General features: G+C 36.8%; 1 protein-coding gene across 7 annotated transcripts in view; it reads left to right on the top strand.

Annotated features, from left to right (window-relative positions):
• Nucleotides 1–27,456, top strand: part of wscd2 (WSC domain containing 2) — a 56,696-nt gene that overhangs the window by 13,436 nt on the left and 15,804 nt on the right. Inside the window, exons 2-6 of one of the 7 annotated variants that reach the window (XM_038295443.1) lie at nt 8,498–8,567; nt 13,120–13,187; nt 21,311–21,338; nt 21,435–22,258; nt 25,581–25,695. In XM_038295443.1, coding sequence (XP_038151371.1) covers nt 21,868–22,258; nt 25,581–25,695 — 506 coding nt within the window. In that variant the 5' untranslated portion in view covers nt 8,498–8,567; nt 13,120–13,187; nt 21,311–21,338; nt 21,435–21,867. Of the gene's footprint in view, nt 1–8,497; nt 8,568–13,119; nt 13,188–21,310; nt 22,259–25,580; nt 25,696–27,456 lie in introns of all 7 variants that reach the window. The other 6 variants (XM_038295441.1, XM_038295442.1, XM_038295439.1 and 3 more) reach the window with 6 other exon arrangements.

Below are 27,456 nucleotides of genomic sequence, written 5' to 3'. Positions count from 1 at the left end.
TGCCTAGGTGCTTGAATTTATACACCTGTGGCCATGGAAGTGATTGGAACACCTGATTCCAATAATTTGGATGGGTGAGCAAATACTTTTGGCAATATAGTGTATCAAGATATTTTTTAATATCTTCAAATAGAGATAGTCTTTATACCAGTGGTTCTCAATACTGGTCTCGAACTCTCTCTGTCCTGCAAGTTCAGCCGTGCCATTGGTACCACACACCTGACGGGATGATTAACAGGCTTCTGCATCAATTCATGGCGGCTGAGGATGTCATGCAGTCATTTTAATCAGGTGTGTTGCAACAGGGATACATCTAAAACATGTAGAGAAGAGTTATTTAAGACCAGGCTTGAATACCACTGCCTTAGATCATGATTTTATTAGTTTTAAAGTGGTTTGCAATTTTTATACATTTTTGCCACCAAAAATCGCTTCTTGCAGTTCCTCTTTCAAAGATGGAATTGTGGATTCTGACCAAACAGATGTGATAGCAGCAGCTACGGGTGGGTCCTCTTGCTCTGTCATGTTTATTTTGGTTCAAATGTGGGCTCAGCACCTCTTGCTTTCTTCACAGCTGTATGTCCAGCCTAAAAAAACATGGTTCACAAAAACACTGAAGCCCATTTTGTCTCATTCCCATCTTAACAGACCAAAAACAGGTGGACCAATCATGCTGCTCTACTAACAAATACAGTGAGACTTCAAGGAACATCTATCTTTTTATAATAGTTAGATCCTGCGGGGTGTCCAAGGAAAGTCCAAGAATTCCACCCTGCTCTGGTTTTCTGAGCCTTAGAAGTTACTTTGACAAGTATCTTCATTCAATAGCAAAATGTTTTTATGTATTGTTGTATGTCTCCATATGATTTAGAGGCACTTTCTTCTCTATGACTCAAGAAAAAAATATATTTGTGAAAATTTCATGCGATTCTTTTCTTTGGATTGTGCTGGTTGTTTGCAAATAACCAAAGTAATGGTCCATTCAGACCAACCGAGGCGTCTGCGGTGATTTATATGACCACAGCAGGGAGTTCACCACTCTGCTTTTCAGATGCACAGTGTTTACACCCTGGACCGTGTCATCAAATAGGAGGAGCTTCAACTGCATGAAGCTGACAACCCACTGATATGAAAATACTCAGCAAATAGAATAAAAAAATAGCATGAAAGGCGGTGATGTGGCCAGCGGCGAATCCCAAACCGTGAGGGCATTCACTGCTCTGCTCTCACCTCATGCTACTAGATAGAGCTGAGGTGTTGTCAAAAAGCAGCATCGCATGGAGAGAGCAGAGCGGTGATCACTCAAGTTGAAATGAGCTGAACTTTTTTGTGTTTACATGCAGGAATCTTGCATTACAGAGCCTGAGGGTAAAAGCATCTCTATTGGTTATATTAAGATGCTCCTTACACCCCCTTCTATTCACACCTACCCACCAATCAGTTTTGTGGCTACCTCCTTGTTAGCTCAAACCAGTAACAAAAGCACCAGCTACAGCCCACATGCTTTCTATGTACTTATGTAATCAGAATCAGCTTTATTGGCCAAGTTTAGTGCATAAACAAGGACATCTATTTTGTTTGGCCGAAATTATATGAATATTGGATAGGTTTGTAAAATTTAGATGAAATCAAATGAGGATAAGCAGCTGTTCGCACATGTGTGGATGTGTAAGGTCACATTTAAATTGACTCGTTATTTAAATTAACACTATGACTAGAAGACAGCATCTCAGACCGGGCTGGACATTAGGGAATAAATCCCTCCCTAGCTTTTCTTTGTTTGATCTTATTGCAAAAAATATCAAATTTGTTGTTTATTAACACACCTTCTGTTTTAACCCCAACAATCCTAAATTGTGTTTGGTGTATTTGTATTACAGAGGGAAAATAAGAGCCCAGAGCAGCTGAGATTGAATCCATTGAATTTTCCATTTTCTGTCATCTTAGGCTTTCTGTAGCCCAAGGCATATTTAGGGAAAAACAAGTCAGAGTGTTTGTATATAAGCATGTATGTGTGTGCTTGTGTATGCACTTGTATGGAACTCAGAGTGAGGACCATTTTTCCAATTTCACTATCACAATCAGGACCAGTTGTTGTAAAATGAGGACATGTTGCTGGTCCTCTCAAAGTATTTTTCATCTGTCAATATACTCTATCCAGAACTCCTCAAGTGGAAAACTTTTAGTTTCAACTGGTTTAATTTCGCAAAAGTCTACTCTAAGTCTCCATATATTTCTTTCAATATGATTTTGACCCTCTGAGGCGTTCCCAGCACCTTGAGGTAATTTTGACACTGGGGAGCTTTAAAAGCCAGATGCTTTTACTCTCATTGTTTTAGCCAAACCTTTAACATGATCTGATCATTAGCCATAGCAACGCCGCCTCATTGAAGTGCATATTGCCCCTTCGGTGCTGCTTGCAGCTACATTTAAGGCCCATTTATCAACCTATCCCAAGTTGTGAATAAATGTTTATTTTGTATAAAATGTTGCTGCCTTGGTAAAGGACCAACAGAAGCAACTGTGGTTATGTGTAGTACCTGAGGGTTAATCATCTCTGTGCTACTGCTGAGTACTCTTCTCATATAACATAGGGGGTCTTGTAGAGAGGGAATCTTGTTTTTGTTTTTTACTTTTAACATCAATGTTCAAGAGAATTATTCTTCCATTGTCATGTCTTTTACCTGACAAATGCCATGCTTGAGGCACTCTATAGTGCTATTGGAGCTGAAGAGTATTTTTGCTTGCTGTGTTCACAGCTTCTAAAATTTCAGCACTTGCTGATTGCCCTACTAAGTCAGGAGTGATTGGCATAGTCAGAGGAGAAACCCGAGAACACGTTTTACTGACGATGTAAGTGATAGAGGAAAAAAATGCTAACCTACACACCGAAAACTGAGGATATGACCATCAGATAATGTTGCAGTCTTTCATGGAAGTTAAAATAATTATTTCATTTTGCGAATGTTTTTGCATATCTCTCTGTATCTTTCTCGTACGCCCAGATGGCAACAAGAACAGCCCTTCTCTTTCTTTCTCAGCGTTGGAGGTGTTGTTCTATGTTGCATCAGAGCAACAGCAAAGCACTGCTCTGTGTGCTTGTCATATTTTATTCATCTCTGGAGAGGCGGCAGCACTGAGGCGCTCTCATTCCTGCAAGCCAAAAGTAGGCAGCTGTCAGAGAGCTCGAATCCCCAGATACATTGCCCATTTCTGCTCCTCCAGACATAAATCATACACTGTGACACTTAGCTGCATAACACGGGGCTTTCCTATGTGCACATACTGTTCATATAACCTTCCCATTAAAGGATAAACTTTCTCAATATCCTCAGGTATTTTAAGACCAGTTCATTGTTCAAAGATTAATAAAAGAGTGGTACAAACTGAAATTAAAAAAGAAATTTGATACAATTTGGGGCTGATCTTCTAAGATCATAAATAAAGAGCACAGAAATGCATGGGCTAACAAAACAATGGATGTGCAATTGGTATGGCTGTTGCAGGTTGTCTGCTCTGTTTGCGTGCAAAGTGATAATGGGTGCAAAAGTGGTGCTGAAAGCTCCATTTTGATAGGGAGTTTTTTTTTTTTTTTTGTTAAATGTCACCAGAGCGTGGGAAAGCAGAGTGGATTTATTTTGCTCGCCCAAAAGGCAGCCACAATTTGCAACAGATTTCAGGTATGATCACAACAGTGGCTCACCATGGCAGGTTTTTCTTCTGTAGCAACCAGTGGGCTGCTGGTTTGAACCTCTTCTGCGTCTGCATCAGTCTGCTTGCGGAGCAGGCAAGAGTCACAGGGCCTGGTGCTATGGAGTAAATGTTGTCCCATTATTTTTTTCAAGCAAAGAATACCATTTGTAAGAGGAAATTTGATGCTGCCTCCACCAGCTCTTCAATATAGTGTTAGCCTTCAGTCCCAACATTTAAATTAGAATGTCATTTGTATAAGTTATATATTTGGCGAGACTTCAGAAGTATGGACTAGAGTACACCAGTAATGATCCTGTATGTAGATTCCTCAAATCTGAGTTGAAGCTTCTCCAAATGTAACAAGTACTTCTTCCTCTGATAATATTCTCTGTGGCAAACTTGTAAACTTTTGCTTGTCAACTTTGTAATTCTGCATTTTTGTCTTTTCTTTCCAAAGTTGTATGATGGATTGAACAGTGCCATGTCAGATGTTTAAAACTTTGCACATCTTTTTGTAACCTAACGTTTCTTTAAACAATGCAACTTAATCCCTAACCTGTCTGGTTCTGCTCCTTGGCCTTTTCAACAGTTTTTGTCAAAGTAATGTATTTTAAAAACTGAGATATTCATAGAACATCTCCATTGACGATTAAAAATAAACTGTAAAGCCGATGCAAATGGTTGTACTGCATTTTATTAAGTTTAGGACAATCAAAGTGAACATAATACACATGCATGCCACACTTTTCACATTGTAAAACATCTTAAAAAGCAAAAAAAAATTCTGCCCAATTAGAAAATTACTAATTTCTATATGTTCCTTTGTTTGATTAAATCCTGATAAAATACATTAAAGTTTGTTGTTGTCATGTGAAAATTTAGATAGATCTTCAAGGAGCTTGAAGACATTCACTGGGCACTTTGTGTGTAAGTTTAAAAGATTTGTTTTCAAGACAAGACTAAAGGATAAAAATCCTGGAGTCTAGACACCGGGGGTCAGTAGGCAGAATTAGCAGGTGGTCAAGACTTCTAAATTACTCTGTCGGGGTGATGTGAAGTGGTTGGGATTAGGTGGAGGGTTGCTCTAAGACACTCAGAAAGAAAGACATAATGACTTGCCAAACATAATCTTCAATAAAAAAAAGAGGCAAATTGAAAAAGTAGACATAAGAATAACCTTACATTAATTAAATTGTCATATTATGTTTTTTTAAACAGACTGTAGTTCAAAATTACGATAAATAAGATAAATTGGTTTAATGAAAAAATTCAGAAATGTGACAGGAGTAGGATGTCTGAGAGATTCAGGAATGGGTATCAGTAAGCACCCAGCCGGCACTCAGTAGAATCAGTAAAATAAATAAGGCGTAAAACTCACTAACTTTAAACTGAAGTAAGATACTATGCTACACATCATCAAGGTGTAAATCAATATTGCGATTTTATGTATTTTTTTCTTTTTTTGTATGCATTTTAAATAAACGTTAAGCACTTGGCATTAGTAAACTGTTTCAGAGGGGTGATCATAGCACTCTGCATCAGCAGTGCTGTATCTGTCTCCCTGCCAGCTCCCAGATCACCTTCTCTGATTGGTTGATGAGGTGCGTCGAGCAGCAAAAGTGTGTATAGATAGATAGATAGATAGATAGATAGATAGATAGATAGATAGAAACTGTGCTCAGTTCCAGCTCTTTTTATTTGTCAGTGAACAGCATTTTTCTTCATGATTATATTTTCAGACAAAATGACATCACCAACTTGTTTCCACTAAGAACATTCGGGTGAAAACGGAAAATGTGAGCAACAAAGCCTCTTACAGTGTTAGTAGTTAATTGGAAAGGATATTTTGTCAGCTCGCCTGTGGTGCTCCTCGACCTTTACACACATTTGCGTCACATAGACAAGACTCATGGATGGCCACACATTTTGCAATGCTTACAGAGACCATGTAATATCCGCACCATCGTATTTAAAGGATGGATGCATTCAGCTCACTGGTCACAGCATTCAGTTTTGCAGGCGGTTTCTGCATGATTTTGCATAAACTAACAAAAAAGTCTTAGAGAGGGGTGATCTGTCGACTGCTCAGTCAAACGAGGACACAGTGGCAGAACAGAGTTACACAGATGATACTTTGTGTGAGATTTCCTCCAGCTATTTTTTTCAAATCTACCACATGTTTCACAGAAAAAAATCAAGCAGTGTGTGTAAAATTGATAAGATTCCACTTGGGTTATATGTGTAAGTGGTTAAAGCAAAGGCACCAAAACCACACAAAAAAGTTGTTGTTTAGGTTCAACAGTGAAAAGATCTGATATGAGTGACTTGAACCATATGTTGACTGCACTTTATTAAGCAGCTATATCCCAATTAACCTTAAAAATAATTAAATAAATGTTTCTAGTTCCCTGCACGCAGAAAATAAGCAATGACAACATTTACCTGGATGAATAGATTTCAGGATCGGTTAAAAAAAATGCAGTTTTAAGAAAAAAAAAATGTATTCTATACTTGAACTTTGACTACTAACGACTTGGGAAAATTCTTTATTTTTGATGATCATCCTTAAAGGCCAGATTTATGAAATTATAGTTTTCTACTCTACTACCCAACTCAGTTTTTCACATCTGTTGTACCCTTAATAAACTTCATTAAAAAGTTTATTGTATTATATAAGTTTATGTGACTTTTGTTACAGGCAAAATTATTTGTTTAGTATTAGGTATTAGTATTATAACCACTATTTATTAGGATATTAGGATTATTAGGATATTGTTTAATGTTTTTGCAAAATATTTTTTTGTCAATTAAATTTCTGCTAAATTCAAATCCAACTGTCAAAGCAGTGTTTCATTTACTTTAAATGTCTAATGGTCTCTAAAATAAACCTGTTTTGTATACTTCTAATGATGGCTTCAGTATGTCACGCTGTAGTCATATGAGGTATCCATTATTATATAGCAATGCTAAGTTCATCCACAGCAGAATATAACGAAGAGGTAGTTTTATACATAGCAAATAGATAATGGCTCCAATTGATATGCAATTATTTTTTAAATTGACAAAAGAACCAATCCTGTCATAGTGAGAAAACAAAGAATTGAAGAAAAGGGAGACGAAAATGACACTGAGCTACTGGGATCCACAGCATGCCTTGTAAAGGAGCTATGTTGCACATTGGCAGATGTTTTCTGCATTGTCAAGAGGATTTTGGTAGATATCTTGTCTGTATTGGCGGGGCAAGTATCAATTGACTAGAGCGTGCAGTGCAAGCCCAATCGAGCTGTGTCCACCACTGTGCATGCACAGGGAAGGTTTACAAGCACTTCTTTCATTGAGCAAATAGTACACATCCCAGAACTGTTATGCCTTGTATCTCACATAGGGTGACCAGACGTTGTCTTTTTCCCAGACATTTCCTACTTTTTATACCTAAAAAAATGTCCGGGGGGAATTTCAAAATCTTCCGGGATTTTGGTCGACTACAGTGCAGCAGAACCGTCAGCACCGCGGAGAAGATTTTTGAAGTTGGATATTGGATATTCAAGCTCCGTCGAGTCAGTGGGATCTAGCAAACGGTTGATCCTCACCCTAACTGCAGTGGCGCAGTTAGGGTTCGTCAACAAATCTTTGAAACAAGCACTCTTGGTTCAAAGAAAAATCAATAAATTCCTTATCTTATGACCAGCTAAGACGAAACTAATATAAAATCATGCCAATAGATAACATATAGGTAAGCAACACTTGCTGTTATGCAGTTTTAAGCTATTTTCAATTTTTAAGACAAAAGTTGGTACTTTTCTTCAATAGCTTCCAGGTCATGTGACCCACCGACTCAAATTCTTTGTGAAATTGTTTTACTACATTAGCCTAATAGGGCACCCTCATTTTTATTCAATTTTAAGCCTATGCATGTTTTTGAACATTTTTTATTACAAAAATAATTGATATTTCTTCAATAACTTCCAGGTCATTTGACCCACTGACTCCAAATCTATGTAAAATTGTTCTACTACTTTAGCCAGATAGGGCATGCTCATTTTTATTCCATTTTAAGCCTTTGTATATTTTTGCCTTACCGTGCTTCCCCCCACGGTAAGGGGGAAGCACGGTAAGGCAGGCAGGGGGAAGCATACTATCACCGGTTCGGGTTTGGTTGCTCCATCCCCGGCAGGCTCCGGATCGCGACCCGGGAGCTGATGGCTCGGTTCGAATGCCCAGTCCAGTCAGAGGCCCCGTGGGTCACCCAGATATAAGGGTGACCCAAATCTGGTCACCCTAATTTCGCACAATGCCTAAAAAAATACAGCATGTTTTGTTCTAACATTATGAAATGTGAAAAGGCTCAATGAGTATAAACACTTTTACATTAACAGAAACATATTTAATGTAGAGCTACTGGAATTTACCCACAACAAATCAAAACTGGCTTCTATTATACATAAAAATACCAAATGCTGTCTATATTGATGATTGTGAGCTGTACTTGCCTGAGACAGATAAAAAGGTGCTAAAAGCCCTCAGCCTTGTAATGATTTTGTAATGATTCTTTTCCCTTCACTCAGCTGCACAGAATTCTTCTCTTAGACCACATTGCAGGTTCTTGCAGGAAACAGCTCTTTAGAGGAAAGGAAGTGGTGTTTGGTCAATACTTACCACTACGAACACCGCTTTGTTTGCTGTAGGAGGCACACATTAATGTTGTTTCCTGGTGTACTGTATAATGAAATTCCTATCTTCTGCACCATGGCGTGTTTCTCTTAGAGAGTAGAGTCCAATCATCCCTGTCATGTTTCTCTTGCAGAGGGTGATTTGAATGGAGGACTGGTGAACAACAGAGCTGGAGGATTCTTGGTGAAGGACACTTCTGCAAAGTGGGTGCTTGTTGACACTGGAACTTGAATCCATCTCAAACAGTAAAAAGGCCTGTGTTGTCTGCTCACTGAACTTCAAAGCACTTGACCGGTTTTCTCTTCTTTCTCTGCTCAGTGAATCAGAAGAGCATCAACGATTTCACAAGGATAGTTTTCTTCATCATTTCTCTTGAAAAAACTTCCCCCAACACAAATGTTGGAGTGAATCGATGTTTAGCTTGTTTTTATTCTCAGGGTAGTAAATCTTTGCCATAATTTGGTTAAGATGATTTATTAAGTAATTTTCATTGAATCTTAGATGATTCTGAGAATTATTTTCTTCCAATTGGGCAATGTCCAATCTTAGGTAAAATACCTTTATTATTTTGCATGTTGAAAGAAAAAATCCAAATAAACCATCAGCAAAGAAGAAAATAAACCATCAGCAGAAGAGATTTTTTTGTGTGTCATTTTTGGAGCAGAAGTGGGCTCCTTCTGTGGTCCTCACTGTAGTGGTTGATGAATAGGATCCAATAAATGCTAACCGAATAGGGCACCCTGTGAGTGTCTTCCTGGGTCTGGTGCGAATTTATAAATCAGATCAAAATGGAAAAGGCAGGCAGAATCCATGAGGGTCCTGGCATGGTTCAGTTGTGGCTCGGTTGTCTGGTAATGACAAGCGCATGAGCGGAATGCGTAATCAGCGGACTCGTTTTGCGGGTTTTCTGGAGTGTCCAGTTTTGAAATTCCCACTATGAGAGCTATAGTATCATGGACCACTGTACGGAGGGCGAGGAACCATTCTAGCGTGATGTGTAAATGGTCGTAAGAACCAAACACGGTTAACTGATCTGAGTTCGGTCCGAACTTGGCACAGAACAGTTTCAGAGGGCTAGTGTAAATGTGGATAAGATTTCCCTGAATCAAAACTGTAGTAGATTGTTAAACTCAGCATTGCTCATGCCTGGAACATTTTGATTTACAGTAAAAGAATGTTTTTAATTGATTAACATTGTTTTTCCAACTGGAGGTAAAGTTGAAATTTTAAATAAGCTCAGCTAGAGTCCTAATTTTAATATCGTTCAGAATCTGTAAGACAAAGTTTAGGGTGATGATAAGGAAGCCCTTTGACCTGAAATACTTATAGCTGCTCCCCAAAGATTGTCAAAATACAAATTAAAAGAAGCAAAAAGCTGGTTAGTAATTTAAAGAAAAGATTTATTGTGCCAATGCAAAAAAAGAATTCATAAGTCAGTGATACAATGATGAGTTTATGGGAATGCTATATACATAATCTGAACCAAAAAACCGCTACATGAACCATTTCTTTTATAGATTTGCCTTACTCATTACCAACATAAAGACTCTGCATCGAAGTCAAGAGTTTTCTGACCCATATTGGATTTCATTGATCACACCTGGAGAAAAGATAATCACTCCCCAAACTCTTTAACAGTTTTGATGCAACTTAAATAAACTAACACTGTCTTGTAAATAATGCTGTTAGTTTTGCATAACACATATCTTTATAAGTTAGCAGAAAACAGTGTTTTCACTCAAAGCAAAATTAGAAAAACTTAATTAAATGTAATTTTTCATTTAAAAAGTAAGGTCCTGTCATTTGATCTTGTGGTTTAGTTCTACATTCACATTATAGGTTGAATAACCAATTAACTGGAGCTACTTGAATATTTAAATATATGCGGATTGCCGTATATATTTATAATTCTTGTGTTTAAACTTTACTTTGCTTAAATTTAACACCCAGAAAGTACTACTGAGAACATTTCTACAAAAAACAAATATTTCATTGATAAATGGTAAAAGTTACTCTAAAACTTTTAATATTAAACCATATTTTTAAGTTTTTTAGGTCAACAAGGTCAGCTTCGCAATTTTAAATTAACAATTTCGAAATTGCAAAACTCTTTAGACAGCCTTGGCTCTCTCCTCCAGCTGTCTTCCTGTTCTTTCTTCCCCACAAATTGACCATTTGTGAAAGCATCTGCAATCCTCTCTTAAGTCCATTCTAGCAGAAAGGGCAGATTCACAGCCGAACAGAGCTGGAAGAAATCACTTTTAATTAAGGCAGAAAGATCATCTTCGCCTAGTTTAGGTGTGAGATGAAATTTTCTTCGTATTTGAAGAAGGAAGAACAGACACTCTGAAAGGCACTGAATGAGGAGCTTTGCTAAGCAGGGATAGAAGAAGACCTCATTTGATCCTCCACTGATAGCACCTCACTGCTGTAGAATAATGACTTCTTTCATGAAGCTGTTAGAGAAGGGTCATTCAAGTGATTGTTTTTGAAACATCCATCCATGTGGCCAACTGGGATCATGGATATGACTGCTGGTCAGCCAGATAAGAAGCTCGCATTTTGGAAATTTTGAGTTTCCCTGATTTCTGACACGTTAATCCTTAGACTGTAGAGCCAAGCTCTTGTTATCCAAATTTCTGCATTGTCATTTTCAAAAATTATCTGATCTTTTTTCTGATTTCTCTACATACGACCTGATTTTTCCATCTTTAACTGGTATTGTACAATTTGATTACTCGTTTTACAGCACTGGTTGTTATACACAACTATGCTATTTTCAAAGATCAGGAATACATTGTTTTTTTAGACACTTTAATTTACTTCTTTCAAAGAAAAATATCATCACTAATGGAGCATTGAGAATTATCAGGATTACAGCTAACTTGTCCCTGCCATGCTAAGCTCAGTAACTCTGCCATTAGGCAGCACAAAGTTCCCAATGCCACATGGAATGATAATGGAAAGAGGATTTTCAACAGATGGTCAACATCAATTCTCCATAAACAAATGCAAGTGCATAGCAACTTATCAGAAGGGCATAATCCATACAAAACCTGTTTTTTTTTTTCTCAAATAGGATCTAAAACCTTTTTCTGTGAAAAGAGTTGGTTTACTATAGCCACTGTGCACAAACCAATTACTTGAACTTTTTGTGCAAAAGCACCACTTAAATCGTAAAAGTGCTGCACCCATCTAGCATTTTTCTGTTGCACAGAGAGCTACAAGCTCTTCAGAGTATACACATTTCTTAGCCCCTTTCCTTTCATACATGCACTTTACAAATAAATACCAGCTTGGGGTTTAAACACTTGTACACAGATTATTCATTATGGGAACTATGATTATGGGGGTCCAACCACCCCCCTAAAACTAATAAATTACTGTTTTTGTTTAGGTTTTTACAATCATAAATGTTACATCTTACTCTGCTGTTACCGAAGCACATGATTAAGACCAAACCATGACATTAAACATTAGAAAAAACATGAGAATGATTTTTTTGCTATGTTTTAAATAACACAATATATTCAGTCACTATTTCAAACATGCAAAAAAATGTTGGTGTTGAGCTTTTAATATTGCATTTTCATTGCAGACATAATTTTCTCTTGATTTTGTATCAAGAGTGTTATAAAAGTGATTGTTGTGCAATGGCTGCAACCTTACCATTGCCATACTGTCCTAGCAAGGCTCCCAAGTTATTCAATTTAATCATTTTGTGGGCAAAACTGCTATGCTCTTTGGACAGATTTGGCTCTAATGAAAATGATCTTACCATAGAGATAAAAATAATTCATGATTTCTAAAAGAACAAACAAAATGCCATATTAAGGCCTACTACAAGAATTGGGCCTTCAGGTGAGAAAAAATACGCACATACCTCTAAACATTACTTGACCTATGGAAATTGAGAAGTTTCACTGTTAGAATTAGAAGTCTAATTGTAATGGTGTTAGAAAGAAAATGTAATATTTTGCCAATTGAATATTTACTTTCGCACTCGAGTTAAGTCTTGAGGTTTGTAGCTGTCCAACTGTGTTTGAACTGTAGTTGAGGTCCTGGAGATTTTAACTAGAGGTAAGGGTCCCTCATCCCCAAATTATACTGGTTGTTGCTTCGTTAATGCACCAGTGCATGTATTTTAAACGCTCCACTGCAAAGCCTGAAAGTGCTTGCAGAAGACTTTGCTGATTATTTAGTTTTGTTCTCATTTTGGTGTATTTAACCCCTTAAGCCTAGAGGGTCTTATGTGAAAAATTCCCCTGAAATTACATATGTGAATTAAAGCAAGTACAGCTCCCAAGCTATAAATTGGAAATGCAATTGTTTGTATGACAGAAAGGCATTAAGGAATATTTTTGCATTTAGGGGCTAACGCAGCTAGGGCTACTACGTCTGAAGCCTATCAAAGCCGGGGCAATACTTTCAAATTTAGCGTCGCCAAATTTTTTTTCAAAAAATACACACTACCAAAATTTGACAAATAGCTGTATGCAAATCACCACTCTGCAAGTACAAATGCTCTTATATAGTATACAATGGATGTGTATTTACTGGGGAGTTAGCACCGGAGCACAGCAGACAGTAGTCACAAGCAGCAGAAATTAAGAGTCAGGGTGTCTTAAATTACAGGATGTTGGGATATTCCTATACTGTATGTGTTGTCAGTTGTGATATAAAATATTGAAAGAATATAGACGTTATAATTTTAATTACCTTTTGTTTGCTTTTTGTTTGCTTACTGTTATCCAGGTTAGGCCAAAAGAGACGTTTTGAGGATCAGGGGTGAATGCTGGGGAGGAAAAATCGTTCACAGCTTTGTAAGTTACTTCTGAAGGTGACGTCAGCCATGGAGTTCTTAGAAGTTGACTGGAATGGTATCTGACAGAGATCCACCTGGAGGTAGATGATAGATCAATGAACTGGCATAGAATGATTTTTACAGAGAGCAGCAGATGTAGTTGTTGATCACACAAGAGTTCAGGAGGCTTGAATGTACCAACTGCGAAGGACCATCAAGCAAAAAATTAATGCAGCACTGCTCCTTATAAACCCTGCAGGACATAATTGAAATGACACACAGGTGTTCCACCTGCCAATAGGAATCCACGCCGTCCATCAAAGATTGTCAGGATATAAAGCTGACTCGCATCCATACAAACAAACAAAGCAAATACTCGACAATCCTGGCAGCTTTTGGCTGTGGTTGTAAGGACAGACCCTTTTTGAGAAGGCTTTCTGTCACTGGAAAAGCATTTCAGTTTAATGAGATACGTCTTGTTTCTTTAATGTCCAAAGCATTTGAAGGATATCCAGAAACCTTTGTATCCTCTTTGGATAATCTGTTGCAACTTTAGCCCTTTTCTTCAGCTTTAGAAATCAGTCATTGCTTGTTGTAATAAAACACATTTCTACAGGTGTGTCACATGGAAAAGAAACTACATACATAACTCTGCCATACAGAGAAAAGTGCAGTATCTGCTTCTGATTGACCTAAAAACTGAATAAAAGCAGGAATTCCTAAACAACTCTGGATTTAATATATAACATTAACCTTTAAGCATGTCACTAATGGGAAATGTGGACATCGTCCACTGGTTTCAAAGCTAATTTATTAATAAAATTTCGCAATTAATTGTTAAAACACACATACTTCCTTTTTTAGATATGGTCAGCCGGTCACAAATTGGTGTCCCATGTCCCGTTTTATACAAATATAAATTAGTGTTTTGCCCTGTACACATTCCAATCATTTTTGACTAAAATTTTGGTTCCTGCTAAGAAATAAACTAAAAATATCCTCACATTATAAACAAATCATGTGATATGTGTCCAGATAAATATGTTTTTTTTGTTGTGTGATTTTACATGTTTAAAAAAATGTAATTAGCTGTCCCTTTAAAGGTTTCCTTTTCCATGTTTGTTGCATCCTCATTATAGCTTTTGCCAATGCAGAAATATGACTCAATTTGGTTTTCCTTCAACAATAACCTCTCTGTATCACTCCTCCCTATATTTGTAGGATACAAAAAGAATAGTTGTATCCTCAGATTCTTCCACCCAAGACTTGGAGCTCTCCAGCTCCCACAGAGTAACCTCCTCCCATACAGTGTATGTGAATGGTCTCACTTTAGTAGATTTAGGATTGCTATTTATTTTTATTATTTCTACTGTAGATGATGGGTTGAGTGATGCTTTATGGGATGTTCAAAGCTCAGGGTATCACTTTAAAGTTCTCCTATGTTCCTTGGGCTTTTTGAGTTTATTCACTTCTGTTTTTTAAAGTGAGGTAATAATTGCTAACTTTTTGGCATGTGATTATATAACTCTTCGTTCATGAGTAATAGAGCAGAGCGAGGTAAATGCAGTGCATGCACACGTATTTTAGTTTTAGATGTGTAAAGTCGTATATCTTTCCATTTCACAACTGTGCACCGATTTGTGTTGATGAAATCCATTTAAGAGACATATAAGTGTTTTTTATCTGCAACATTACAATGCATGGAAAAATGTATAGGGTTAATCATAGTTTTTCTAAGTCTGGTATAGAAAAGATGACATCCACTGCTTTCAGTGGCAGAAAACTTATTAGTAGCATTTGCTTGTTAACAATGCGCTTGGTGCTAATTGTTATTAAAGGAAAGTGCCCACATCCAGATGTCAGGAGAAGAAAAAAAGATTCTGTCTGTCTGTAGCTAAGGTAGTAATAATTTTTCTTTTTGAGCAATAGCCCTTAAGCTTGAATAGAAAGCAAAACTCATGCAAATACCTTGCAAGCTCCTGCCAAACACTAAACATGGAGAAATGTTTTGGCAGAGTAAGCATGTTTTACTGGAAGCAGCCTCTCCAGCCTTTCAGGGTCATGCACTTCTAAGAGTTATCCTCTGCACTGATCCACCCACTTAAATCTGTTTTGCAAAGCTGTAAAACTTTGGCACCTAACTGCCTGCTTATTTAAGCTATCTCCCTTTAAAATACTATCTTTGGCCCTCTGTTGACTGTGCAATGTAAAGCGAACACTTCAACACCTGCTTTGGGGTTGTAGTCTTATGCTTACAAATTAAAAACAGAGCTTCTCTTTGGATAAAACTCTGAGAAACAGTCCCGCTGGCTGCTTTCCTTAATTTTCTCTTTGTTTTGTGATTAAGGCATCATCATCTTAAGGCAGCTGTGTGGAAAACCATTGTTGTAATTGCAAGCATAATTGCTGGAATTACCAGAGCTAAAATAAAGGCTGTAGTTTGATTTGATTTTAACAAACATTGCTAACATGCACTGGGAGGTCAAGCATGTAAGACAGGTAGACAGGAAGGCCCCAGGATGGGCAGAGAGCCAGGCCTGCAGTACTAAACGCTATTAACCCTCCTGATCCTGATGTGAAGGAGACATCACACTGTGCATATCTGGTTGTTGATTGAGCTTTTCTTTGTGCAAACAGGAGGATAGAGATAATAAAAGTTAAACAGCTTCCTTTCCCACTAATCCTGGCACAGGAGGTGTTGATGACCTTTTCTTTCCTGCATATAGTAATAATACCTCTTTAACAACGGTATCTCGAAGCCTATTGTTAATTACAGTCAGTGTATCTTTCTTTCTCCAGATGAAAAGAGACCTTGCTGACATTTTTGTCACACCCTTGTTTTCCACTGCTTTTCAAATATTTGTGAAGACCAAGCAAGGAAAGTAATTTTCAGCTTTGAGAGGATATCGCTGGTGATTTACTTCATCTGGTGTGAGCTACAGAGGGAGTTCTAGCTGTTAAAATACCTCTCTTACGGTTTTAGAGAAAGAAACATTTAGTGTGAAGCGTGACAAGGGGATAGAAATTGATTATGCCTGAAGAACAAAGCAACAGGGATTAATATTTCATACGCTTTAGTCATGCATTCATCCCCTGGAAAGCTAAACTTCCAGTTTCAGTTTCAGAGCTTTGGTTAGTTTGTGAGAAGAATTGTAACAACCTTCTTTTTAGTTGATATCAAGTTCAGTTTGTTGCTTTCAAAAACTACTTACTCAAACCCTTGCAGACATTCTTTCCCAGCTGGTATCATGTGGAGCCCAAACAGTTCTGCTCAGATGGCTTACACTTGTCTGTGAACACTGGAGGGCAGCTGCATGTCTTTCTTGCTTAGTTCTCTTCTACTTCAACTGATGCTTGAGGCAGATATAGAGATTATTTATAGATTTGACCTGATGAGCCGTTTGCTTACAGAAAGGAAAATCTCTGCTCTTGATAAATAAAATTTCAAGTTCTGGATTATGAAACCTGCTCCTATTTGTTTTCATATTGCTCCATTTGCCATACAAGTGAATAAGTGGGGATTTAATTAGCTCATCTGAACTCTTACAAAAACTTTGTAAAAATCCAGATCAGTTCTTTTGAATTAATTTTCTGTTTAACACTAAAATTGTAGCATTAGAATGATTCAGTTGTTTAGGAAAAATATAACTGATGTCCATTATACTGCCTTTTGTCCATTTAACATTTGAATACTGAAGTAGTGTTTTATTGTGTAAAATATAGTAAATGGAAGCAGCTAAAATTTTTTTTTCACATAATCATACCATGCTATTTATATACTTGTTAAAGTTGAACTGCGCTAGAGTAAAATTGCTGTCAAAACTTAAAAACAAATGCAAACATTATTATTCAAAGGACATAATCTGTCATAACAGCATATTGTTTAAAACTGAAGCCTTTTTTTAACCATCAAAAGACAAATAAGAAAATGGCTATTTTTATCTTGAATTCATTCCCTGAAAATTTTTAAGCTCACAAACAACACCTGCAATGGCATCAGAGTCTGCCTGCTGACTCCTAAAGCTATCTGTCCCAGTTCTGGCATAAGTTATTTATTTATTTTTTTTTTTTATTCCTTAGCTTTGAATCTTTCACCTGAACCCAAGATTTTAATTATTTCATAATGCTGGAATAGAGTGCTTAGAAATAGTGGTTGGGATGACACTATACAAAAGATATTTTGGTGAAGTACCGATTGCTTTCCTTGTCAGTAAACCGTTTGTCAATTTCTTATATTTTTCTTACTACAGGTATCTTTTATTTTTCAAGAAACATTGTTGGTAGGTAGGCTGAAGGCTTAGAAAACTGTTTGAAAATTATTCATCTCCATTGATAAGCAGTGCAAAGGTCAATTGTGGATCTAGTGGAATCATTTCAAGATTTTTCATTGTATTACCTCTAAAAGAACAAATACTGTTGACATATTTTAAAGAAATACTTTACAGCTCCAAGGCTGCTCTGACTGTATTCCTTTCGCCTTCTGCATTCTTTAGGATCCATGCCTGGTTTTTGTTGTTTTTAAATAAATAGAGCTTAGATTCCCTACCTTAGCTAAGGGGAGATGTGAATTATTTACATCAGTAATTAACCTGCAGAGGCCCCTGATGGATTCATGAGTGGCACAGTTGTTAGGTATCACCTGCACATTTCTCCATCTGTTCACACACATAAAACCATCTGTTGTATTTTCAGATCATCATGTCACAGCTTTTTACCTGCAGCAGACAGAACAGCCATCAGTTAAACACATTACCCTAAAACTAAACACTTCTTGGAGGATTGTGATGTTCTTCATATATTCCTGATGTCGCTCGTGTAGTTGTGATAAACATGCTGCGATAACAAGCTTTATTTTTTTGTTTCAATATTATAACCGGGGGCTTGACATGACTAAATATCTCTTTCCAACAGTTAAATTTTTAAACAAACATGATTTTTATTAGTGACTACATATAATTAAGTGTTTTTCCCACTATAAAGACTGCAGATTATCAGAAGGGTTTCATTTTAAGCCGGGAGTAACTTTTCGATTGTTTGCACAGCTGCTGAACTGTAGGAATATTAAGAAAAAAAACAAACTGTGCAAACTCCTATGGAACAAAGGCTGCTGATGGGATTTAAAAACCAAACTCTAAACTTCAGCTGAACTGTACAAGAAAATATGAAAGAAAAATGAGTAGCGGAAATCTATTCATTTTCCTTTTTGTATATACTTAAAAATGAATTTTACAGTTTTAATTTTCTTTATTTGTTCAAACCAAACATATCTATTTTGCACTTAATGTGATGCTCAGGTACTGGTCTGAATGTTCTCATTTACAGCATCCTCCACATAAAATTGCACCCAGATAAACGTGTTAAAAGCCTTAAAATACATTCAGGTTGTATAATATAACCCTGAAAGATTTGCTGCAGTTCTCCATGATTAGGTTTTTTGAGATTATACATTTTTTGCTTCCCTTGGTGGGCTTCTTGTAGACTGATAAGGTATAGCCTCAGTCTTCATCCAGCCTTTTTAGTCAAAGCTTCAGTTCTTTGAATATTTTGTTATTGCTATGAGAGTGAAAATTTAGCCATTTAGGTAAGAAGCTTTTTTTTTTTTGTCATCTATGCAATACTTAAAAGGCATTTTTTCTTGACTTTTCTGTTGAGGAGAGTGGTTAAAAAAATGAAGTTTGAGATCACAGGTTTGTAAATATTTTCAGCCTGCGATCCCAAAAACAAAGGTAAAAGTCTGGCAACTCCCTGAAAATGATTATTTTACTCTATATTTATATACTGAATATTTTTAAAAGAAATTATTTACAGATTATATTTGATTTAATTTATTTTAGATTTAACAGTATATGCTCACTAAAAAAAAAAAAAAAAAAGGTGCATTTATTTGTCACTAGGGATTTGCATGTGTTCGTTTCATGATATTTATGTATTGAGTACCTCAGGGATCACATCACGGTAAATTTGAAAATAATTGGAACTCTTTAAATGGTTTCTCATGATCCCCCAAGGGGTTGCAAAGCCCACTTTAAGAACCTCTTATTTTGATGATGTTATACTTATTGCATGGAAACATAAAGTCATTATTTGTTATTACATTCCAGGACACTTTTTTTTTATCAGTAAAAAAAATCCTTTCACCCGCTTATTTCACCAAGGTCGTAGTGGGGCCAGTGTCTATATCCGACAGTCTATGGCCGAGAGGCGGGTTACACTCTGGATGGGTCACCGGTCTGTAGCAGGGATACACAGAGACACATGAAGACATGAAACCATGCACACACACACACACATCCACAACTAAAGACAGTTTAGAGACACCAATTAACCCAACAGTCATGTTTATGGACTGTGGGAGGAAGGCAGAGTACCCGGATGGAACCCACAGAGAGAACATGCAAACTCCATGCAGAAAGACCCCGGACCAGGAATCAAACCCACAACCTTCTTGCTGCAAAGCAACAGTGCTACAAACTGCTCCCCCATGCAGCCCAGTTAAAAAAAAACAACAAAAAAAACAAACATGCATTGTAAAAATATAAACTTGGTTATTTTGTTGAAGTTGTTCATGTTGCAAATTAGCAGTGTTAAAACAAAACCTGCAACTAAACATGTTTATTAACATGCTATTTTAAAATGTGTTTAAGTTAAAGGGTTTATTTTTCAAGGAAATTTGAATGCTGTAGACAATACGTGCAATTAGACACAATTACTAATTTCTTACAAACATAGTTGACCCTTTTTCATTCATTCTTTTTATGTCCTTAGTAATGGCTTGAAACTAAAAGCCCTTTTTAGAGATTATTTTCCCAACCCCTTTTGTTCTAAATTCAAAGTACTTAGTTCTTCTGTCAGAGATTTGGAAAAAGATCAGATTCTGAAGTGATCAGACAATGCCATCAGCAATGGAACCTCAGACAGAATGAGGGTTCTCTTTGTCTGCTGATGCTGCAGGTTACCCAAGACAATGAGGTTAGAGTAATAACAATAAACTAAGAAAGGGGAAACGTTTGCAAGCTTCAGGTAACAAAAAACCGTGCAGGTTTGTCCAAGGGCGAACAGAAAAGCCTTGAGGCTGGAACGTGTCCTCCCCACTGTTCTGGAAAATTCTGTGAGCAAGTGTTGCATTACGCCTCTCATTCTTAGCCTCGTCCTGCCTTGTCCCAGAACAGAGACTCTTTTGAGAGAGGGTTTTGAAAGTCAAAGAGAAAAGAACAAAAGAAAAAGTCTGTCCTCACTAAATCAAAACTGAATTATGTAAAGAAAACAAATATTCAGAACAGCATGTAATTCAGATACTTAATGGGCTTTCTAAACCAGCCAGGTTCTTAACCTTTCTTTGTTTGCACTAATGCTGTCACTTTCAAGCTTCCAGATTTGTTTAATCATGTTTTTTTTCCCCCCAGAGTCTTCAGATTTCTTAGTTGCCTGCTCAGTAGTCTTTTATTTTTTTACTCTGCTTACTAAAGTGTAGAAAATTACTTTTACGCTAAAACAGGGAAATATTGTTTGACAAAAAGCATGTTTAAAATTTAAACATACATTTTATCTAGGCCATTACATTTAAATGAAACATAAAGACAATATTGTCTGGTAACTGCAAGAAAGCAATGTTTATTATCAAAATTAGTTAATTAACTGCTAAATTATTGCGGTATATATTATTAATTTCTCTAATGAATAATATATATTATGATTCGCTTTACACTGCATTTTGTCATCCAGAGATTCTCCCTCATTGCACAATATTTTTTCTATCCCTTTAATGCATTAAACTAATAATTGTATTAATATAGGTTAATTCAAATCAAACGAGTGACATTAGCTTTAATAGATAAATGGAGAATAATTTGTTAATTCTTTTTATTTAGTTGCATTCGAGACCACTGCTTTTATCAACCTGTTGCTTATTTGCCCCTTTGTTTGTTATCATGTAATACCACAAAATATCACCAGCTCAATATTTGAATTGGAAGGTCAAACTTTACTGAAAACTGGTCATAATTTTGACAAGGAATGTCTTGATCAGTGCATCCTTGCTTCCAATCGATCTTTACTGATTTCCAGCTGTTAAGGTTTTTTATCTGTTATTCATCATTTTCTTCATATTACTCATGGTTTTTCTCTTTATTCTTGTTTCTCTAGGTGGGGATGTGCATCCTGGCTGCAGATAGTGAGTCATACCCTCTTCTGTCCGAACCATCTTGGTAAATAAAAGTCGAAGGATTTTAGCTCAGATGGTAAATAAAGCCCTCTTCCTTCTGCACAGCGTGGGAGAAAGTGCTGCTGCAGTACTGGTGTGGCATCTCAGTGAGACTGATAGCGGAGGTGAAAGCAGCGTTGAGAGATCATCTTTCAGTATGAGCCACTCACCTTTCATTGCCATGGCCCTGTAAGCCGGCTGTGAGGGCCAAGCTGCTGGTGGGAACAGACTCAGACTCTCACGTGGTCGCATTCTGCTTAGAGGCACAGCTCACCCATGCAGAGCATCTTCCACATGAGGCAGAAGGCTCATACATGAGCGAGGAGTCATGTGATTGCTTGGATGACCTTCATATGAGATACACTTTGACAGACCTTTTTTTTCCCCCCTTTATGCCCATTGGGTCTGTTCAGGAGTAAAGTGAGAGCTGGTATTGATTCCTCTACTTTATGAGTTTTCTTCACTGTGACAGTGTGTCTGAAAGGCAGGGGGAGCCAGCATGGCAAAGCCTCTCCTGAGGATACAGCGATACTTCTGCAGAAAACCCATCCGATTCTTCTCCCTCATCTTGCTTTACCTGACTGCAGGGAGCCTTGTCTTCCTGCATTCTGGCTTTGTTGGGGACAGCAGTCCCGGTGCCCGAGGGGGCCGGGACTCTATAGTTGCTTCAGAGGCAGGCGGACGGGCTTCGTTATCAGATACTCGGGGGCTTGGCATCATGAGCAGGGTATTCAAGGAGACTCGCAGGTCCGGACGGAGATTTGGACCTCGTTGGATGAGGAGAAGCGGACAGACGGAGCACGACTCAGTTGGAAGAGGGGGAGACTATACCAGCAGCTGGAATCGAGCTCTTAAAGGGCGCAATGCCAAAGACCTGGATGAAGGAAGAGGTGAGAATAAAGCCTGTATTTTATAGCGTCTTCTTAGTGTTTGAGTCCTAAATTTATTTGATAAAAATTCTAAATGAAGTCAGAATTCTTCTTATATACAGAATAGACACAAGCTGGACTGGAGCTTTGAAAAAGGTGTAAAATATCTCTTATGATTCTTTAACATGCAAGAAAAATACAAGAAGAACAATGGTAATCACACAAGCAGACAGTGTCCTTCTTCACGCTGTTATTAAACCGATGCACGAACATTTGCAGAGTCTGCACAGCTCAGAACTGAAAAGTGCCTTTGAATTATAAATATTTTGGAGGAGTTTTTTTTTTTTTCATCTCAATCTTTGTTTTTAGCTGGAGCTTTGCTTTGTATTGACCAGTTTATGTTGAGCCAAACAATATTATGACAACTTCAAAATTAGTACATGTCATTTGATTTTGATCTGTGATTATTGCAGGTGGACGCTATGCAGCAGGTTTACATGTAAACTCGTTGTTCACATGAGAAATTAAGACTACCAACAAATGTTCCTCCTTTAAGGACTATTTGAAGTAAAACTAGCTCATCAGACACTAACCTAAGTTTTTTTTTATCGTGGAAGCTTTCTAACCCAAAACCAAAGGAAGCGTTATCATTTATTTATGCTATTTATCATTCAAACTATTTTTAATTTAAAAATCTGTTTTAGGATTTTTCTATATTTTTGAAAAAACGAAGTTTCAGATAAATTTTTTTATAATTTTAATTTCTTGAAGACAACACATTGACTGTAGCAGGTTTTCAGTTGCACTCCGGAAAACCTGCCAGAGTTCTGTGGTTATACAAAGTAGTGTTTAAAGCAGTCTCCCTCTGTGATGTCCACTGCTGGTCAGCTGGCTGAAAGATGCTGTTTTCTTTGCTTAAAAAGAATAATTATAGCACCTCTGGAAATATTGTCAGTCGCTTATAATGTAGCGACTAAAATAGAGCAACCCATACCTCTTACTAAGCTGTCTATAAAAACTTTTTAGTTTCAAATCTACAACTAGAAAATTATGAACAGCATGCATATAAAGCATCTCACAGTAGATTGCCATAGGAACAGAAATACAGCTCTCTGCGGAAGTTTATCCAATATTTTATTTAGGTCATGCAAAAGAATGCAAAATGTGTAAGTGTTATAGTTAACATCATTATAGATGCTTTGTACATTTTTATTTAATCACTATTATACAAACTATTTCCAAAGATAGCTTTGAAGTCCTCAGCGACGCGGGACATGCCTAATTTATTATCAACAATGTTGGTGTGTGCGTTAATGGAGAAAAGGAAATTTTAGGCAAAAGCTGATTTTATTTTTTATGATCAGAATTTTTAATATGAAATCTGTTTTGTTTTTAAAGTGGTATCTAATGAATTAAACTGGAATGTTAAATAAAAAATGAGAGGAAATGGTTATTGAATTGATCCTTGTATAAGAGACACAACTGCTTTGAAACAGTGTCTGGGTTTAATGCATTTGGGCCATTATTGGTTCTGTTACAGTTAGACTGGAAGTAAGATGACTTATCTTATATATTAAGCATTTCTTTAAACATTTAAATCAAGCATTAATCCATGAATCACATAATGACTCAATTTCTAATAGTCTTGTGCTGCTTGATAACTGATGCACCGTTGTTGCCTTTCGTTTTGTTCTAATGCTGAAGAGAAAACATGTAGGTTCAGGATTTTCAAGTCCTGGGAAACCCTTGAAACATCTGGTATGTCTGACGGAGGTCAAACCAGAAACAAAAGCAAATGTTTTATTTTTTAAATAAACCCCTCAGTAACCTGCCCTGCTGTGTCTCACAAAGTAGAATATCAAAGAGGAATATTTTTCTAAAAGTAGCAAAGTGGAGGGATACCTCTCCCTTCTCAAGCACAAGAAAACCAACATGTTCAGCTTTTGGGTTATCTGATGTAATCTAACTCTCAAACTGGCCCACCCCTCCCTTGATTCTTACTTTTTCTCATTGTAATCTGTTGGGACAGCAACTGAATGTGATGATAGAGTAATTAAAAGCTTCAAAGTGTTTGTTTTCCCTGATGCATCCAGCAGTTCTCATCATACTTGTAGCCTAAAACATCTTTGTAAGACTCCTAGGTGTGGTTAGTTCCTCTCATTTCTAAATTCCGTCCACCTCTGAGGATCTAAGGAAGAGATTTCAGGAAACCGTCTAATTCGAAATGCAGGCTGCAGCACAATTTTGTGCTGTGTGCTGCAGAAAAAATGGACTGCTGCATGCATTTGAGGGAAGAGGACATTTCCAGGGAATAAATTTGCCTAAAACACTAACATGACTCAGCAAGGTACAATCCGGTGCATCTAAAGCATCATCCCAATGTGCTCATGTTGTTTTGAGCACAAACATGCAAAGCAATTAATCAGCATTTCTTCATAGATTGTTTTTTAGCTCAACAATGATTGTGCAGGAGGATTACAGCTGGCAGCAGCTCGCCACAGGCTGCTTAAATGCCATAACAATTAAACTAATGCAGGGATTTTCCCTCATCTGGACATTAGCTGGAGCTCAGAGAGGTAATGGCACAGATGGTCAGTGCTTGCACAGGGAAGCTTCCACAGCCTGGGTAAACTGGAGAAAATTGTTTTTATTAAAGGCAAGAAACTGCTGAGGGGTTAAGGTTTTACTCTTCAGAGGTTTCACTCAGACACACACATATGTCTGAAAAACAGCCAGATGAGTGCTACTACAGCCACAGACCACTAGAAGGAGATGTGTGTCCTAATAAATAAATGAAGTTACAGCCGCAGTTTGGACTCCTTAACTGCACTATGAAGGCTTATGAAGAAAACTGCTAGTTGTTAGTTGCTAGGAATAAACATAACATAGTGCACTGCAAAAAATAGAAATCTCAATAAGTTATTTTTTCTTAAAATAAGTGTGTTTTTCCTTGATTTGAGGAGGTAAGTAAGACACTTTGCCAATGGAACAAGACAATTTCCTTTTAAAATAAGAAAAAACTATTTTATCGTCTTATTTCAAGTAAATATTATCTAACTATCTTATTTTAAGAGTGAAAATACTCATTCCATTGGCAAATCATCTTATTTACCTGCTCAAATTAAGGCTAAATATACTTAATTTAAGCCATTTTTTACTTATTTCTGGATTGTTTTTGCAGTGTGCAGATTATATTTTTCACATCTGATGCTTAAAAAAAATAAACATCCAAGTGCTTTTATGTATTGAACTTGCATCTATTTAAGATCAATGTGTAATTGCTAAATTTGTCTGCAAATTTCAACCTTTGTCTTAATGTCGTTTGTATTTGATTATTTTCCAGCAAAGTATATCGGCTGCTATGTTGATGACACTCAGAAAAGAGCACTGAGAGGAGTTTCTTTTTTTGACTACAAAAAAATGACTGTATTTCGTTGCCAGGACAACTGTGCTGAAAGGTAGGACACAGGCACACAAAACAACCCCCTTCCTTCACTTTTTTGGGGGCTTTTTCTACTGATGAGTCTTAGCAGAGAGATTAAGCTGAGTAGTTTATTAATTATACCGCAGCTTTTCTGAGAAACTACATTTTGGGTTTTAATAAGGAATAAGGATAAATAATTAAAATATATAACTAAGTGTGAGGAATTAAAGTGTTTCATTTTTTTTTTTATGTTTTAATGACATGAGCTGCATAAAAATAACCCATATAGGTAATAATCAATAAACTAATAATAGAACATTTCTCTTTATATCACCCTTTTGAGTTGATTTCCTCAAAATAAAAAGTATTTTATGTATATAAAATATATTATGCTTTTTATTCAGATATAGTTCACTAACTGTCATTGTAGTCCCACAAGATAGAAAAGGATAAACAAGATATATTTATTAGAAAACAAGATTATATTTTTGGATTATCAGAGTTTTCACAGATATCGTCTCATCAACTTGTTAGTACATTATATATGAGTGTAATATGCTTGTGCTGCATATGTAGCAATTAAACTGTCACTATGTCAAAGTCCTCAGTGGGACATTAGTGATTAAACAATATTAAAAGTAATAAAATCATTTTTTATAAAAAAAAAAATATATATTCCAAATGCTATTTTTATGTTTCCAGATAACAGGGACTTGTAAAAAAAAATAACACATGTATCCACCATGTGTATACAGCAATACATCCTACACCACCAGGTGTAGGATGTATTGCTGTAAGCCCTACAGTTTGTTCTTTGTTTTTATTATTACTATTGTTATTATTTTTGTCTTTGTTTTTTTTTTTGTTTTTTGTTTTTTTGTTTTTCTTCTTTTGGTCTCTGTAGCACTTTGAGATTTCTTTGAAATGTAAGGTGCGTTACAAATAAAATCTATTATTATTATTATTATTATTATTATTACCAGTCATGTTTTAATGTAGAAATGGAGATACTCTTGTAATTTCTTAATGTTTGGTTGAATTCAAAACAATATTTATTGAAGATGCTGCATAACCTCTTCTGCTTTTAAAGTGAGAGAAACAGTCAGTCAGTTTTAAAATCTCTTCACTTCCCTGCTCCATTAATTTCCTGTTTCTCCTTCTGCTACCGCGCTATTTCCCTCTCACCTCTTTTCCCCCCTCCCTGCTGAATACCTGGGACAGCTCTATCAAGTGCATTAAATTACACCCATCACTGCTTCGCAACTGAGCTGAGAGCATGAGCGAAGAAAAACGCTTGTTTCCAGCTCCCCTCTCTCTTGGTTCGTGCCTCCTGCCTCTTTTCTGTCTCCCAGAGGAGCAGGTTAATAAAAAAAAAAACAGGCAAACAATTAGGGGTGGCACATAGCAGTGCAAAGAGGTTTGGGTGGGACTGACAGCTCAGGAGATTCCTCTTGTCTCTGAGCTATGGTAAACGTCTAATTGTATCTGAGAGGTTTCTTGGGAGTCAAATGCTTTATAAAAGAAGACCTAGAACCTTGTGTGACTCCCCTTTCTGTGTAAACCACATACCTATAATTGGATTCATCCTAGAGGCCTGCATCAGATGTAACGCAGCTCATTTTCAGTCACCAGAAACCGATCTTTTACTTTAATGTGTTTCCATTTTCGTCTTAGCATCCCTGGTGCATCATGTGTTTGTTTTTATCGATTATAGCTCATGTTGTGTTTTAGCAGGATGAAGGATAATACCCAGGGTGGATTTAAAAAAAAAAAACACTATGAAGGTTCTGGACCA

This window comes from Cyprinodon tularosa, unplaced genomic scaffold, assembly GCF_016077235.1.
Source record: "Cyprinodon tularosa strain WSP-4 unplaced genomic scaffold, ASM1607723v1 ctg356, whole genome shotgun sequence".
Lineage (NCBI taxonomy): Eukaryota > Metazoa > Chordata > Actinopteri > Cyprinodontiformes > Cyprinodontidae > Cyprinodon > Cyprinodon tularosa.
This window is presented reverse-complemented; position numbering and strand designations above follow the sequence as displayed.